The 18,061-nt window shown below is 42.5% G+C and overlaps 1 protein-coding gene across 14 annotated transcripts in view; it reads right to left on the bottom strand.

The window, feature by feature from the left end:
• Positions 1–3,678: 3,678 nt before the first annotated feature.
• LOC111244674 (neuroligin-4, X-linked-like) overlaps positions 3,679–18,061 on the bottom strand; it is a 131,533-nt gene continuing 117,150 nt past the window's right edge. For 5 of the 14 annotated variants that reach the window (XM_086979057.1, XM_086979052.1, XM_086979050.1 and 2 more), the window contains 8 exons: positions 16,954–17,060; positions 15,048–15,190; positions 13,758–13,890; positions 12,626–12,870; positions 12,033–12,167; positions 10,365–10,688; positions 8,039–8,202; positions 3,679–6,972 (listed from right to left, as the gene is read on the bottom strand). In XM_086979057.1, the coding sequence (XP_086835183.1) occupies positions 6,954–6,972; positions 8,039–8,202; positions 10,365–10,688; positions 12,033–12,167; positions 12,626–12,870; positions 13,758–13,890; positions 15,048–15,190; positions 16,954–17,060 (1,270 nt within the window). In that variant the 3' untranslated portion in view covers positions 3,679–6,953. Of the gene's footprint in view, positions 6,973–8,038; positions 8,203–9,856; positions 10,186–10,364; positions 10,689–12,032; positions 12,168–12,625; positions 12,871–13,757; positions 13,891–15,047; positions 15,191–15,518; positions 15,608–16,953; positions 17,061–18,061 lie in introns of those variants that run through there. The other 9 variants (XM_086979051.1, XR_015320264.1, XR_015320265.1 and 6 more) reach the window with 9 other exon arrangements.

Here is an 18,061-nt window from a genome sequence, read left to right as displayed (position 1 = left end):
AGTCAGTGCACAGTGGCCGGCAACAGAAAAAACGCCATGTGCGGTTTGTATAGGACAGACACTGCGCTGAGAATTGCTGCTGCATGTTCGGCATTGATCACTACCTCGTGAAGCTACTTAGCGTAGGGCGAACAGCTGAGTCTATAATCGTTTTACTCCGATGGACAAATATTGACAGCAGGTTTGCCATTTCTGCTTCAAAGCTACAGTCGGCTTGGCGATGAAAATGGGATTGGGTCAAGCCCGGAGGGAACCGAGGTAGGGAAATATAGCGGGGGTAAAAACGAGAGGGAATTAGCGACTTATTTTTTCCAAGTCCAGCGACACAGTGTTATAATTAACTAAATCTACTGATGCAAAGCTATGGATGATGGAGTCTGCTAGCTTGGTATAAGTAATAGCAATGATTGCGACCTGTGGCCTGGCTCGAGCGGCGACCCAGCCAGCCGCTCCCGGCTTCGGGGGTGTCGGTCTGTAAAATATTAGTAATAACAATTAGTATTGAAACAGTGTGATCTATGTGAAGACACCGGTGGTGCAAAGTCACCGGTAATGGCCATAAGAACGGCCAGGAATCGCGGATACGATAACAATGTCATGTGTTTCCATTGAAGACCGAATGCTCAAACCTTGCCCTTGCAGCGTTTTGCCTGCCTTTTTGTCAATAACTGGCTTACTAGCGTTTCTTATAGATGGCTTTAACATGGAAATGTGTACGCTTGAAAATATCCTGCATGTAGGAGGACACTACCTTGGATAAAATCACCAGTCTCTGATGTATCACCTAACTAGATCTGAACGATAGCGTGTCGATTATACCTTACAGTATGTACTTTTCTATGAAATCTTAATGGCATATCCACACAAATGTCTCTCCGTTGAGACGGTGATGCGGAATGACCTTATACAAGGAAACTGTTGTTCTATAATTCAAACAGTGATACCAGATTTATAAGGAAAGCTCCTTGAGATCTATTTCCCGTTATTGCTCGTTCCAAAAAACACCAAGTGATTTGGTACTAATATTCCAGTAGCGAGCTTAGTTCTTTAGCATTTGTGCGGAGAAGTTAAGAGTTACTGCTTTCATCTTGGTCAAACCATCAGCTACTGCTTTTACTGAGCTCCGAAAATTCGTCGACTTACCCTGCAAATTTACCGCCACTAGCTAATATATTTTTTCGTGGGGATCTTGTACGCTACATGGGGAAGCGCATTATCCAAGTTTGTCGCTATGTTGGAAGAAATATGTTGTCAAAATAACCGATGATCAGTTTTGATCGAGCGACTCCTATAAACTATTTTTTAACAATTGTTAAATTTGATGGAGGAAGCGGCGGATGATGGAAGTACGTACGGTGCTACGGTGTTACTGTGAAGTGTCACAATTATATTTCAAGCCTAAAGTTGAAAAAAATCAATTACCATACCTAAAAATACTAAGTAATAATCTGCACAATTTTGGGATACTGTAATATCTAAGATGAAAATTTGGTTTCCTTTCATTTGGACACGGGTCCAATACACGAGGGGAGTAACTATTCAGAAGGTCACGTAAATGGCAATTTACTCATTGATAGAAGACACGCTATTTCCTAATTCGACCTTCGATACTTAACTACTTGTTCGAACCGAAACATACTCTCCCGAACGTGTTCGTTAAATAGCTCCATGGGTCCACAAGAACCTGCTAATGCCGTTTTATCTACTACAGAATGAAGATAGAACCAGTGTCTGTCTGATTTGAAAACGTACACGTCAGATGACTATCAGCGATGCCTCAGTTACCTACCACTCAGCTCCGTCATTGAGAAGAGTCGAACGTACGCTGCTGGTCAGTGAATGAGCCATACTAGTCTATTTGTCGTATTGGAAAATGTGCCCGAATTTTGTTCCAAATAGGTTGTGCACGACACAGCGACCACAAGCGCTCAGGGTGCCTTCTTCGTAAAAAATGTATAATTGATTTTTATAACCTGCCCCCCTTGAAAACTATAGAATAATACTTTTTTTTTCTACATTTAAATATGGTATTTATATAGCTCTCTACTGGGGGTACGCGCTTTAAATGGGAAGCATGAGCATCCAAAATTATGTTTTACAGTAACCGTATCTGACTTCGATGTATTTTAAGTCATTCGTGATATTTTCATGTTGCGTATCTCTGTTTGCTTTTCCGGAACTCTTGGGCTGAGTTGATTAGAGCTTTACACCGATCAGAAAATTACAATAGTTGATTATCCTGCTTTAGCGTAAAAGGTGTCCTATGTCCGTAATGTTTCCAGCACACTTATTGGTAGATTCAATTATTGGCCCCATAATTTCACGGTGAAGTTACAGTTGTCTTAAGGACGCTATCTGCCGAAAAAGTCCAGGTACGGAGCTTTAATTACCTATCTGCTACACGATATAAAGGGCGTCCGGAAGCGTACGAGAGACGACACGATTCGAACCATTTTCGCACAGGCATAACATGTACCAATACGAAATCTAGTTTACCTGCTAGTTGATGCTATAGAAAAGCGGAGGTGTTACGGGAAGTTAAGCAGTGTAAGCCAATTATTCCATCAGACTTGTTATATAATATTAACTTGTAATGTAATATAACTTACTCGCGTACATGATAACGTTGTCTCTCAAGCGTATAAGAAGTAACTGTGGATTACAGTTACAAATGGTGACAATTAGGTATCTTCTCCGTCGGAACGTAAAAGGTAAATTTGCCCTCTTTTTATGGATTCGACCACAAAGAGGCTAAATCGAGAATGTTAAAACTATACGTGCTATAGAATTTTGTTAATAGGTAATGTAAGGATCGTAGAAACATTTCATGTGACAGAAAATTTATGTTTTACGCTTGAAAACTAATTCCGTCAATCGATAGTTCATAAGAAACCTATAATGTCTTCTTCCGAGTTCCGGGAGTTTAGCCTTGTAAACGACTCAACGTGTATAATTAACTGATTTCTTTAAATTTTACCTTCCGTATTAAGAGTACAAGTTAGCGAACAACATTCATATAAAGCAGACCTTAACAAATTGCAGAACTGCCTCAGACTTAAGATTGTTGCCTATAGGGGCATGTGATGAATTGGATATTTCGTGTTAACCTGCAGAGCTCGCGATGTAGAATCAATTGAAGAGGATCAATCAATATTCTGGGAGCGTTCTAGATAGTTAGTTCACAGTTTTCAACTCACAGATTATATCAAGTTCGAGTTACTAAACCGAGGTCGTGAAGTTGTAACATACAATTGAGTACATACATAACTTAAACGCGTTTTTCACTTGCTAGGGACAATAACCAGTAATGTCAGTCCAATAGCCCACAGCTAGACAAATTTTTTTGGTGGAGACGTTAAGGTGGATCGCTCGATATCGAGATAGTGCTTGCCCTTCTCAGAAAAGTTCGTCGAATCGGAATAATTTTCTGATTCCGAACTAGCCGCTTAAGGATACAGAAGTTAATAACAGGACGACTAAAAGCGAACGTACACCAACGTATATTTTCATTTTATCTTTCAATTCCTGTAACAAAACAGTTTTGGACCCTAATGACGATAGGCATCCGGTAACAACTCTGTGTGCACGTCTATTATTTCTCGCATATACTTTGCTATATCGTGCTTTTTTTTTTAACACTACATGACTATAATCCTAAGCATAAAGATGCGGTGAGCGTTGTAGGAAAATAAGTTATTCTTTATTTTTTCTCGATGAAGATGAATATCTGACGTTAAGAATAAGAATTTATTACCTTCATTTACACTTTACAGCAGAAACATACCACCAATTGCCGGGGCAATTTCATTTCAGTTTATCGCCTTCTACGTACATACGTACGTACTCGTCTTCTCTTTTCGTTCATAGTATTTTCATTTGTTATTATCATTCATCATTACTATTAGTCTTATTATTATCAGCAATATTTTCCAGCTCTCTTCTCTATTATCTCGTATCCAGTTTAGCCCTTTTTTTTTTCTCTTTTGTAAAATCTTTTCACTCATCCTCTCGACGTTTTCGTTCTACGCTCGCTCGCTCGCTCGCTTGCTTGATTGCTCAGTTGTCCTTTTTTGTTCAGCACTTTCTTGCCCCATTCTTGCCCGCACTATCATTCACTATATACAATACAGAGCTGTATGTTGCCTTTTATCAGAAGACCCAGACTAGATCCACTGCTTGAATAGATCTACCAGTTCGCTAAGTTCGTTTGACTGCAATTAACGTAGGTAGACAGGTCAAGTCACCTATCGCTTGTCTGCTGCCATACTAAAGCACTACTCAGTTAACGTTCTAACTGACAAATATACTTAGGACCAATGAGAACCGCATAAGCGGAGTCGTACGCAGCATATAGCAAAACTGATTTGCTTTTACTCCGCTGTTGCTGCAGCAACAAAATGTCGACTTTTTAGTGACGGCAGCAACACTTATTCCGTCTGACTAAGTTCATACGAGAATGTATGAGTATTCGTCTATTTTTTTGTAAATGTATGGTTGTAACGAAAGCATACGAGGGTTCCGTACAGGGCACACAGGAGAATCCGTCGGCTGTGGTGGTTTACTGGCGGCACAACGTTATTCTCTTTTACATAGTGGGAATATATCGCCCAGCATATTAATTATAATAATTAGTAACGGAAATAGCGTTGCTGTCGCCTACCTGTATACAACTAAGCATGTTACGTGTTCTGCAATCAACGGTGACATCGTACCCCCCCCCCCCCTTTTTTCATGACCCTTTTCACTGCCTGTCACGTCGTATGCAAATTTTACTTCGCGTCCGTTTCAAAAATTGCTTTAGAGAATGTTTGCTCTTCAAACTCTTGTTTTGTCAATAATTATTGTTAATGTTATTTCCTATGTTTTTGTTTTTCGGCTTTTCATCAGTTGTGTTCGTTGTGCCAGACTACGTTACTCGCCATCTTTACTTTCCTAACATTCTGGATCTAAGAAGTTCACTGTTGTTCTTGTTATTGTTGTTATTTCATTTCGTTCGATTTGTTTGTGTTTTTCCCCTTGTTTTTTTCTATCTATACCCGCTTGGACCTCCGCCCGAGTCAAAAGCACATTTTAGCCTGGACCGAGCGGTGAGGCTCAACGGGCCGAAGTTTCTTACAAATTGAGCATGTACAGGTATATGTATATATAAGGGTATGAACAACCTACAACCTGCTTCCGACCGGAAGCTCCCCACAGCTGTTCGCCTCTGCCTTTAAGATTTCTGCGACTGGCGTACCTGAATGGTTCCATGACGGTCAGGTGCTCTTCTGCGTAATCCCTGGTACGTAGCAGTATTATCATGTCTGGCTTATTTTCTTAAAACTTTTTCAAACTTTCGTAAAGCTCGCCTTACTGATTAGACGGAGTTGTCAGGCAAACTACCATTTTTTGCTTTAATCGAAGCCAGTAAAAGAAAGATTGTGTAGTTACCTAAATTCCTTTTGACTTCGTATTATCACTATTAGCAAAATTATATACTCTGACAAATATAGATGGAATCCTATTTGTTCAGCTCTAATCACCCATTCATTGAGAGACAACGGGCGGAAATAAAACATTTTGATTTAAGATCAGAGTATGCCTATTGCTTTGACAATTCTCGGTAATTCCCTTAAATTGCCATACCAAAATATCAAAGAACTGAAAAATCTTCACACAGGGATATCACATTCAAGGTTAGACTGGTCACGGGTTAACGACGCATTGTAGTTCTCCCTTGTGTTTTTCAATAAGGCCCCGTTCCTGTGCATTCTGATACATCGACAGACGTACTGACTTCCTTTGTTTGATTCAATGTTTCACACATCCGATAAAACGAGTCAATGATTGCGATCAGTCTACTAGTCTTACCTTCTTTCTTATTGATCTTTTCTGTAACTGCTGATCCTATCACCTATCACCGTGCCTATCTTGTTACAGACCTATTGTATGAACTAGGTAGCCCCCTAGGCTTTCGCTGAGGCATTCTTTGTCGCAGGCGGGTGCAAGTTATATCAAACGTCTGTACCACTAGTTTAGTGTGAAGAAATAAAAGCCGTTGCCGGTGGCTGCTGGGTGCCTCTGGTCGCTGTTGTGTGAACGAGTTAACGACGTTTGTTGGAAAAGGAGTAGCAGGAAACACGGCTGCGAGAAGCTTCCAGAAGACGCAAAGTTGAATTGATTTCCTAACGCACAAACAGTGTCTGACTTGACTCAATTCGGGTGTCTGCCATCTTTCTTTGCATCGTCTGCTTTTACAAATGTCATTTATCTCTTCTGTGTTTTCTGTCAACTTTCCTTTGGTACTTTAATTACCCGTTTGTTCCGACCCGCCATTCAAACTGCTTCAACTTATCCCAGTTTTTCATTATGTTTAATTAAACTTCCTAGGAAAAATCAGGCCGCTGTTTTCCTTTATCTGTTGTCTTTTGCGGCTTCCCTCTTTTCACTTTTTCATCCCTGTTTTTTTCTCCTCCCTTTCTAATGTCTAAATGTCTTTCCTTCTTTCTCTTCTCAGGCTGCCCAGCTTTCCGCTTTACAGAAGTTGACTATGTGCGCAGATTTTGATCTATTCTTTTCCATCATGGTATGCTGCGGCTGGGTATTGCTGCTACTGTAGGAGCCTATTTTCCCGATTGGCGCGTACAACTCTATACTATCCACAGTGCACCCATGCAATCGGTTAGCGAGTGGGTCTGTTACGTTTCTACCGTTATTGTGGGGCACTTTTTCGGAAACCTTTGCTCCTTTTTTCGACTGCGATGCGTAACCACAATATCAGAGACAAACAACAACTCATGGTCGGAAACGCGCTTCTTCCAAAACTACAACGATAACTTCATTACTTGCTTATGTGCGCGACTTTTGGCGTACTCGACAGCACCTCGCTTTCGCTCTCGTCCATTTTTTATATATACATATGTATGTATATATATATATATATATATATATATATATATATATATATATAATAACTAGTAGTGGTAGTTAATTCTGAAAAGAAACAAAACGCTAAGTTAGACATTGACGTTGTTACTGATATAGAAACCTAAGAAAAAAAAAATCAAACGCTAGCTAAAGGTAGCCGCTCTGTACTAAGCGCAGCGGTATTTTTTAACAAACATAGTCTTAATCGTAATATACTAACGAGCCCTAAAATATAATTACGCTACAGGAAAAATATATGGTCTACCTATCTCACGGTTCGACATGTTTGGTTCGAAATTCAATTATTTCCACTGCTCGAAAACGGCCATACGTGGCAGACATACGAAAAAGAGAAAGCGAAACGTATTGGATGCGAATCGCTGAGAGTAGGCGCTGGCCGCTCGACCATTATCCTTTCCCTGTCTCCCTCAGTCACCTTTTGAACTTGAATAGGTAACGCCGTACAGCGCTGTTGAAAATATTCAATGGTGTCATTTGTTCTGATTCTTACGTTTGTGTAGCTGAGTATCTGTTAGCGATTGCTAGTACTAAGCCCGTTCTTCCCCCTTGCAGGGAGTTAAACTTTATCTCATTTAGTCACTTCGTAGGCACTATTCTATTAAACTTAGCTCCATCCAAGACAAGGAATAAAAAAAAAGAACCAAGCAAACCTATCATCCAACAGTGCTTTTGTTCGAACACATCAATGGCCGTATATAGGACTGACCCGTAAAGAAATTCAGGGAAATGCAATTTTTATATTGTAAGAAGATCTGATCTGCCCTTTTATTAGGCTTTGTGCACATTTAACGATTGTTTTTGGTTACTTCGTTTTCCTTTCCTACTTGTCTTTTTGCTCATGGTCAAAAGATTTATACCTCTGCAAAGCATCGTGCTTGATACCCCACAAGACGACTGTCTTCTTTTTGATTTTATTACAGAATGTTTCTTTTACCCCGGCTTTAAAGCACTGATCGTTAGCATAGCAAAATTAAAAAAAACTAAGTTTACTTATGCATCAATCTAATAGTTACATTTACAAAACTGACTTTTTTTGCTAAGTAGCAATAACAATGACAAGCTTCCACTGAACACAGCCACCGCGTTTACATATTTGAGAATAGATACTTACACACAAACTTCGCTTGAGTTAGGCTGTTTTACGTGTGCTGGAAGTACACGCGACGTATGATCAGCAACAGAATGCTGGATAATTGCAGCCAGGGACCCTGGCGAGGTACCTGGTAGCAGGCCTTGCTCCACCGAACTGGCAGAGCCCACATTGCCACCGCCGCTCTGTAAATATAATCAGGTGTAATGTTTAAGGTTTAACGACAGAGTGCCGAGTTACATGATGCTTATAGGATAATAATAGAGTAATTTAAAACAATAATAACATCGGAACTACGTGTGGTCTTCCTGTAAAATCTTATATTTAACCCATGTTATCCTAAGCAGAATTAATTCAAATGGACAACCGGATAAGCGATGCTTCATTATATAACCGTATGAAAAATATGGCATTTTACGTTTACGCAAACAGCAGGTTATTGATCTGTCTGGAATGACAGCAGGTAAAAAAAAACCCGGAATCTGTAATAACTAAACTTACTCAATAGTTGCCAGATGAGAGCCATATCAATTTTCTCGATTGCCGCTTTAGTACTATCTCTTAATACACATATATATATATATATATATATATATATAGGAAGGCACATATGATACCCTTCTTTGAATCAATGCCTTGTCGAAAATAGAGTCAATGTTTGTCCTAATAATGGTGTGCGCATTGCCTACTGGAAGGACCTCTTTTGAGGATTTAGTGTTTGTTGTAGACAAAAACAAAATCGTTTTAAAGCAGGTAACCTGACTACGCAAATCGAGACGCAATCAATTTTAATTGCGGCTTCAGTGGTAAATATACTTTAGCTTAAATCAAGGAAAAAATCTTTATAAATATTAGGTAAAAAGATTAGTTATTTTTTGATGTACTAGAATAAGAGATGAAGCTGACTTAATTTTTAAGCCAACTGTTGCCGTTCATGAGATAAAAGCATGCTATCAAATGGACCTGTTTCTGTCTGCACAGAAAGCCCTAAAGATGAAAAAGTGTGCTTTACTTTTGAGCAGTTTTTAGTGATTACTCTATAGATTTCTTCCACGTATTTTATCAGACAGTCACCAAAATTCGAGAAATAAACACAACTCGAAACGGAAGTAAAAACGCATGAATTGAACAGTTTTCGTTTTCAAAGATATTCCCAGTAACATACACGAAAATAAAATCGTTCTCTATAGATAAAGGCAGTTGGTACGAAAAGACAAAAACCATCTTAATATTGAAAGACAAAAAAACTAGGACCAAACTGCTTATATGCGACGCCGAATCCCCAAATATGGCTGAAATGACTCATCCTTACAAGAAGCATCAACTACTACGACCACATATAATCTATATGTGAGCAACGGAGATCAGTATTTCAAAAATGAATAACCTAGTCTAACATTAGTTAGTAACGGAACCACGGATATGTAGCTCCGTAACAGAAATCGCATTTGAGTACCGCTCGTTTTTCTTTTTAGTTTGTTTTTTCAGCTATCTATCTGGCGCCTCGAATCGTCCGAATCTCCTCAATCTTATGGGGTGCATTCAGACTATGTAGATGCTGCTAATTGTGGCCTTCGGGGTGGGTTAGAGCACTAAGTAGCCACTAGCAGTATTGCTGCCTTCACTGAACCGGATGTTGCGGACCAATGGTGAGTGCAGCTGTGTTCTCCAGATGTATCCCATCAAAGGCCTACGAGAAAACAGCGATACATAACCCATAAGCATCCTAGAAATGATACTCCGCTGGCTCGCTGTTTGCAACTAACTGTGAGCGCTGAGGGCTGGCCGTGTATATAATAGTACCTAGTCAAGGCTTGTTCATGTTACACGCATACGCACGATAGATGATGCTAGAAGCGCTAAGGGCTATATTCGCCGACTGGTGGTCGACTACAGACCGTGGCTCTTCAGCTAGTTTTCCGAAATAGCATTAGCAGTCGTTCGTAGCCTTAACAGTGGCAGCATGGTGGCTCCTCGTGCCGTGCACGAAACACAAGAAGCGGCCTTTCTGTAGACGTTCATTGCCAGTGGCTAAGTAGCAGACTCGTAGTGGCCACTCGAGGCATCAACTACTACGTGCTGCATACGTAACCCCTTTCAGGTCCTCTGTAGAGGCAGCGAGAACAAAAAAGGGAAAGGGTGATCTGAAAAACCCAAGATGAGCGAGTCTGAGAAACATAGAAAACGAACCAGAATTTAAAATCGGAGAAAAGTTTCAAGACCTGAAAAACAAGCAATGGTCGAAGCGGCCGCAACGACTTTTGTATGATGTAATAGCTCAAGGTACCCCCCGCCGTAGCTGCTGCTCTACGTATAGTGACAAGTTCTGCTAGGCCAGTGGACTTACCTTAAGTTGCTGTTGGGTTGTGCCAGTTGCCAACAAAGAGCGCGGAGGATGTGGCAGAGTTTGAAGCTCGCTGTAATTCAAGCAAATCTGGCTGTAGAACTCCTGGTGCGTTTGTAGCGCCCCCTGATGGTGCAGCGTGGTGCTGTTCATGCTGGTGTTGTCGGAGCTGTCGTTGGAGGGTGCCACCTGCTGTGAGTACGAGTCCGAGCCCTCCGGTCGGGTTACCTCGGGGCCCGACGTGGCCCCCACTCCCGAGGAGGGCCGTTGCAGTGTACTCGCTTGGTATGGCTGCTGCACTACAGATGCTGTCATCATACAGCTGCGCTGCTTGGGAAAACCACAACCCGCAATAGGACGGCCGACACCGACGACAAGGAAGACCGACAAGTGATAATACGGCAACGTTAATAATATTACCACACTCATAAAAACACACTATAGAGCCATATGAAGAAGTTGCATGATAGCGCAGAGCAACGATGCCATAGACTCATCGTACCACCAGCCCCGTGGAACACCAACATCGGCGACAGCAACATCGAGAGCGCCCGACACATGACAGGCAACTCGTGCAAATGGGATTACGGCGGAAGCCTAAAGTGACGGAAAGCCTAGCGAGCTAGTTTACCGAAAAGAAAAGAAGTGGGCAAGCACCACTGGGGTTGACGCATTAAGGCCAAAAAGATACAGGGTGCCGTTAGCTGCATTGGTTGGCTAGACCCCGCGTCGTTACGAGAGTATCTTTCATAACAGCGTGGTACTGCTCTATAGCGGTTTCTATAGCCTCGCTCGCCAACGAGGACTGGACCGACGGACGAATACAGGGGTAGTCAACATTCGTATTAGCGAAGCGTTAAGAGTGGGGTTGGCATAGTGGCCACCTTTTTTTTTCTTACCCACCACCAAGGCCTTCACGCTGGCCACAGTGGTTAGAAGAACGATTCTGGCTCTTATGGGTAGAAGACGGGCCCCGAAAGGCGCTTTGGATAGGGAAGCCAGTTTCGTCAGCGGTGGTTCCGGCCGCTGCACAGGCCTAGAGGAACGCAATTAGCCACAGCACCTATGGTCAACTAACGTAAGCCAGCACAGTTCTGTGTCCCGCTCTGACTTGCGCTGTCCGGTGGAAGTGGTGATGGCAGTAACTGTGGGTGAGGTCACTGTACTAGTGAATACTATCCAGCATTTGGGAATGGAAGGCATAGCCGGCTAGGGTGACTGAATAGACAGCCGTTCACCACTAGCATCTATTCGAGACGATTCCGCCGCCATTCTCCCGCCTCCTACCTATAGAGAGAAAAGCGGAAGTAGAAAAACTTTTCCTGAAAGCTTCTCGCTACCATCGACTATTCCACTTGACTCAAGCCGAGTCATCTTTACCAAACCCAGCCGCTTTCGTCGTCCTCAAAAACCATCTTGGCTACCACATTTCTATCTATCCTATATAACATCCTTTTAAGTATGTGTTACTGTGTCTGCCTGATGATAGTGGCTGTTTGGTTATCATTATTATTATTGTTTCCACTAAAATGCTTTTCTGTCTAATATAATGTTGCACCTATCTATTGTTATAGACAGTTTTTTTGTTTTGTGGAAAGAAGCTTGCAGTGGTCAACCGCTTGTAAGTCCACTAGTGCTATACTCAACCTGCTCATATCGATTCATACGTACTTGTTGTGGTCTCGGTAAAGTGGACACTTTTTTGGGCAGCGTTCCTTGTCGGGGCTGGGCTCGTGTCGAGACTTCTCTGTGAGATTTGCGGGAGGGCGTTGAGTTTGGAACCGCCTCTCTGATCGAATTCGAAAGCTGTAATGTAGTGTATTTGTTCAAAAAGGAAATAACGCTAAACCCGTCCACTTGTTCTGCTAGATACGTTGTTCTCTATTTCACTTGAATTGCTTATCCTACTCTTTAAATAATTCGTTCCTTCACGGATTTACTCTTTTTTTTTTTTTCTAGTCCTTCATTTGCGTCATTTTACAATGTACATTCTTTATGTATCTAATAGTCAATGTACTTTTACGACGTAAATGCTTTTTCTCGTTGATTAAATCCACTTTATCATCTTTATCGTGCGTGATATGTTGCTTCCAACAAACGTAGTAACTAAAGCAAAATGACCACGTTCTGCTATCGCAATTATTGTGAGGTCATTGGTAATTGATCTGACCTAAATACTCTCGGACAAGGATAAATACATGAGCAGTACGAGATAATTAATAGTGTGACTGTGCATGTCCAACCAATGAACCAAACCTTCATACCTGGACCTTGTGACCGCTGGCAACCTCTTTGTCTTTGTCTCCCCGACCCTTATCGCGCTGGTAGTACACCCCCGCGAAGATAAGGATGTTAAGTATAAGTAACGAACAACCAACGGCGATCGTCACACCGAGGGCTGTCGAATAGGTTCCCTGCGGAAAACCGGCCAGCCCCGACATGAACTGGGACTCAGAGCTCCGGTTTTGCTCCGACCCATCGAGATGATGTGGTAGTAACGGACGGCCCTCTAAAAAAGGTAAACGAGTGAAAACGTTGGCGATACGAAACCATTATTATTACTAGCTATCGTTGATGCAGGCGAGAACGTGAGATTTTCCCGCATCTTATTCAATAGCTGTACCTTAGTTTAGACGTTGTTAAATGCACGCTCCTACCTGTATAGGTGCGAGCCAGGAATCATTCTGATTGATTACTAGTATAATGCTTTATGCGACCGACAAAGACTGGTAAACGCATATCATGACAATTATCTCGCAAACTACCACTGACTAACGTGCATTTTGATCCTGCAAGATTATCTTCTTCAAGTCATATCGTTCAGTTTTGGAATCGAAGCCTAACATTACATTAGAGTATTGTTTCATAAACCTTTGAGACGCTTGGCAAGGCTTTATAATTTTATTTTTTCATCACTTATTTCGTTTTTAAGCCACTGTCCTATAGTATAGAAAAATATATATCTCGTATGCTCACCGCGTTTCTGGTGGTAATAAAACGTTTATTAACGGTATCTGCTGCAGATCGTTTTGACCCAAGAAAAAATACCTTTTATTTCTTTCTTTGGTGCGTCCTCTCAGAATAACGGACATCATTCCACTTTGTTATTTATATTGAGACCCCTTGCAACGTTCGCTTCGCTTACTATTGATGAGCAATATCAGCAAACCACCTAATGTGGTACCGTTTCCGGTTTTACCAGTATCGGGACCATTGGGTCGGGGTTTTGCCATCGACGGCGACACTGCCACAACGGCTGTATCATTCAATTGGCGAAAAGTCGGTAGAGCGCCAGAAGCGTGGAGCTAAGAGTCAAGAAAAAGATCGACAAGAATATGCCGCTATTATATCCTCTTGCTGTGATCAGGCCCAATCAGGTCGAAAAGCCGAACGCACCGATATCAGGTGGCTGATGAGCTTGCTGAACTTGCGAAGGGTTGCCGCCTTGCTGACCAGGACTAATTGACACTGGTGCCGATGCAGACACTGTCATTAAACTGATGTTGCGAACAATACCCGCATATGACGCCTGCAATGACAGGACAACAAAGTGGTAATAATACAAATATCGTGATTACTTTCCTTATTATTAATTATATTTAAACTAGAGTAGTTTTTTAAACTTTAGGTAGAAAAGCATACGGTATTATCAGTATTGGACCTTCTGTCGGACCGGCCACCGTTCATGTATTTTAAATTCTCATAAATTTTTTTGGTGGTTAACTTATCATATACCTTTTTCCTATGGCGCAAAATCTATTGTTGTATTTATCATTACAAGCATAGCCATAGCGGCTGAAGCCCTAATGTATGTGCACTATAAACATTTTACAACGGGTCGAACTCATATCACTGAAACGACGTCTCGGAAAGCCGGCTCCAGTTAGGCCATGATCTCTTTCTCTCTCACACGTATACACATACATATACGTTATATTTGTGCATATATATATCAATCCACGGCCTGTCGGTCGTCCTGACTGAGTCAACACTGGGTAAGAAAGGGACCGCCGGGTAACCGATGGCTTAGAAATGAGCTATACGTAGCAATGGTGTGCCTCAATAAACACGATGCTTGCTTGCCTACCTTTAAGACTCGGTGGTAGTGGGTGGCAACGCGGCTAATACTTCGCATTTGAGTGCTCTCCGTTTTTCACTTCCTTATCATCAATCGACGACTGAAGGATGCTATAGGGAAATTGGACTTAGGACAGAGAACATCCACCCTCTGTTTCTTTTTATTATATTTATATTTAGTTCCCTCTGTTGCATTCTGCCTCCCGCTCCCACGTTTAGGGACCACTGTCTTGTCCTGGGCTTAGCAAATATTTGAGACAATCATTGCGTACTAAGGACATCAGACAACTGCCGAGGCTAAGGGGCTTGGGTCGTTACGATTGTTTGCGGTTGAGCGTTCAAACGCAGTGGAAACTATTGCCCTGGATGAGCCTGAAGTAGACAGTTTGATCATCGATTGGGCGAGGGTCAAGCGATGGCTGGACAAGATGAACTAGAAATGTAAGAATAGAGACAGGAATGTAGGAAACATTGCAGTGGTACAGATGTATCCAGGGCTAGGGGCTCGCTAAAGCAACTGAACTTCGGTGCGTCCTTACAACGTGTATGACTACTGCTACGTCTACCAAGGCTATACACGGTTACTTCGAAGGTTCTACCGGTACTCACTTGGTTGTCGAAGTCTTCAAGAAGGTGGTGGTCTCTAGAGAGGGCTGCACCTCCTGCTCCTGCCCGATGCAGCTTTGGGATCAGCCGATTCCAGATCGACAGCCGATGGGCGTGGTAGTGATCCCTAACCTTAGGTTTCATCCCTGCGACAGCATCGGAACAATCAGCGACGATATCGATTGCGTCCATGTTGTTGCCGTTGTGGATCGCAAGATCCACCGAATCGAAATGCAGACGGAACAGACGTCAGTGGTGTAGAGAAAAAATGCATAGCAAAACAAACCATACAGTACATAACTCTATCATACACTTAGATTAGGACAGCACTGTAAAGTGCCACAAGGCAAGCTTTGCTAGAAGATAACAATAAAGTAGGCCAGGTGTGGGCACTTTTTCTGGAAAGTATCAGCCTGTCTTGTCTTCGTCTTACTATGCTAATAATATAATCGTTAGATCGACAATAGGACGTACTAGTCTGGCTTAATAGAAAACAACTTTCTTGCTTAACTTGATCTTCGGTCCTCTTTCTTCTGAACACCGGTCCTACATGAGCGCAGCCGCTGCAATTAAACACAAAGTTATTGCTAGTGCCACCGTAGTCACGTCGGTATGCGTACGTCGCATCATCACATGAAAAATGTGTTACAGACTGCAGTCTACTGTGCACATCCACAGTCATAGCGCTTCATTAGCTACCGACGCAACCACTATGGCCCCCTACCCATCTTGGCCGGTATTTCATTGTTCTCTTTCAACAGCCACGTGTACATATATATGCATAAGTGTATATTTATAGCGGGCACGTAAGCGTGCCGACACGGGTGGGTGCGCGATCGAGCGAACGTCGTCTGTGTGTTCGTGCGGCAGTGACAAAAATCGCATCTTTTCTCCTGTGTTTCGGTTATGAAAGTCGCTTAAGAAGAACAGTTGATACGTGGTAAGGTTAAAGAAGAAAAAGTTGCAAGGGCAGCCATCGGTCCTCGTTGCTCGTGTTGCTCAGGTGGTATCGCTTCCATTTTTTATCAAAGCCATGATCAGCCTCTTCGTCACGGCAGTAATGCGAGCTAAAATAGGAAACTCAGCTTGAGTTGACAACGACAATGACAAACGCAAGCATCGTTTACTCTACAAGCAATCATTTGGAAGAACCCGGAACACGAAGCAAGGAAGTTTGATTCTGCTGTCCTTTTACAGCCGCTGCTGGTATCGTTACTTTCTCTATTGCTACTGCGTCCGTGGTACTACCGGTATGGATTTGTTTACGAAAGAAATGCCTATGCAACCGAAGCAACCACATCATCGCCTTATCTTGCAACTCTACGAAAAAAAGGACTGAAGGATGGGGCCTAGCCTTGGGTTCGCCTGCAGCTGTCAGTGCTGGATCGACGCTTATAGGCATCAGTGTCGTTGTCGCGGCCGGTATCTGTCCAATGCGCATCGAGTAAAATCTCTTCAATCGAGATATGTCAATACGCATGTCGTCTAGCAAACGCATCTATTTACGCTACAGGCCCTTTACGCGCAACAATAGCTGCAATAACGACACGCGCAGGCCGCTGCTTTATTCTATCAGTGGATCTTCTTGGATACTTTAGTACTGCAAAGCCTGACTACAACACAGCGATTGTGAGACACGAACACGGCAACGATGAGGGTTGACGAACAAGAACTACGATCTGTGCATGGTCTATGAATTTTGTGGCGCATAAATTTGAATACTACTCACATACCTTCACAGAGGCGCATTTCGATGGAGTGCGTAGATAAGTCATAACAATACGTTGCAACCCCAGCTATTACGACTAGCTTTTACATATATATATATATATATATATATATATATATATATATATATATATATATACGGCCTTATTAAAATCATAGCAGGACGCCGATCGGAACTTACCTATCGTGACAAATTTCTGATGTACCGGCTCGTAGTCAGGCCAACCAACGCGCTCTGATCGAATTTTGCTCTTTGAGTCAATGTCGCTATCGGTAGCATTGGGAGACCTGTGAATGAAGAACGAACCCCGAAAATACGTGTGAAACGAAAAAAGCGCAATACAGTTGGACATAAGTAGTTTGTAGTAGTTGCAATCGTTGAGTACTGGTTGGAACCGCAAGAAATGCTGAACGTGGAACCGCTTTAAGCACACAGAGCTACTGCTAACTAATCTACTGACAATGAAGTAGCGTTCTATTACCTGGCTTCACACCATTCATCTAATGCCAACAGGCTACTAGAAAGGATACTGCGCATTAGGATCTATTCGAAGTGAACAAGTACATCCCAGTCTAGCTTATACTGCTCTATTTACAGCATCATCTCGTCTTTGCCATGCCCATATATTTTACTCCCCAAATCATCGGAAGGTGTTTTTCTCGCCTTATTTTTTAGGGAATATTTCTCAAATGTTTAGTCTTCTCGTGTCCCCATTTTTCACCCGGAGGGTACTATTCCGCACATACACCCCGCAGCCTGTCAGCTGCATTTACCCGGTAACACATGATTAGCCTATTTACCAGCGGCCGTATTGTAGGCAGATGGGTCAGCTGAAATAATCCTATGCGTTATAACCTTTCTACGCACACTCAAGATGAGTGCCGCCCGACGCCAGATATAGTGGCCATGACCGATCGGCTCCCAAGCCGCTAATCATGTTATGCTAACCGTTCTGACCTTTCTTCTCCGACCTGACCGCGGCTGAAGGCCTACAAAAGGAACTGCAGCTAGTGTCACCCTGGGCTTTTTGGGCGACAGCAGCTAAGTAAAGGATCGTCCGTGATGTTGGCCAGCCATCATGTGTATCACACAGCAACGCAGCGCGTGGTGCTAATATTATTTCTGCTCGACCTGCTAGACGTGGAAATACAGTGGGACACAGCAAAGAGAACAAACAGGAAACTTCACCACGCACCCTCGTTCCCTCAATCCCAATACCGAAACACCACCTCTAATATCAGCAATCCTTAACACACCACCACTTCTTTAGCCTTGTGTAGTAGTCATG

The sequence above is a fragment of the Varroa destructor genome, unplaced genomic scaffold (assembly GCF_002443255.2).
Source record: "Varroa destructor unplaced genomic scaffold, Vdes_3.0 BEIS01000002.1, whole genome shotgun sequence".
NCBI lineage: Eukaryota > Metazoa > Arthropoda > Arachnida > Mesostigmata > Varroidae > Varroa > Varroa destructor.
This window is presented reverse-complemented; position numbering and strand designations above follow the sequence as displayed.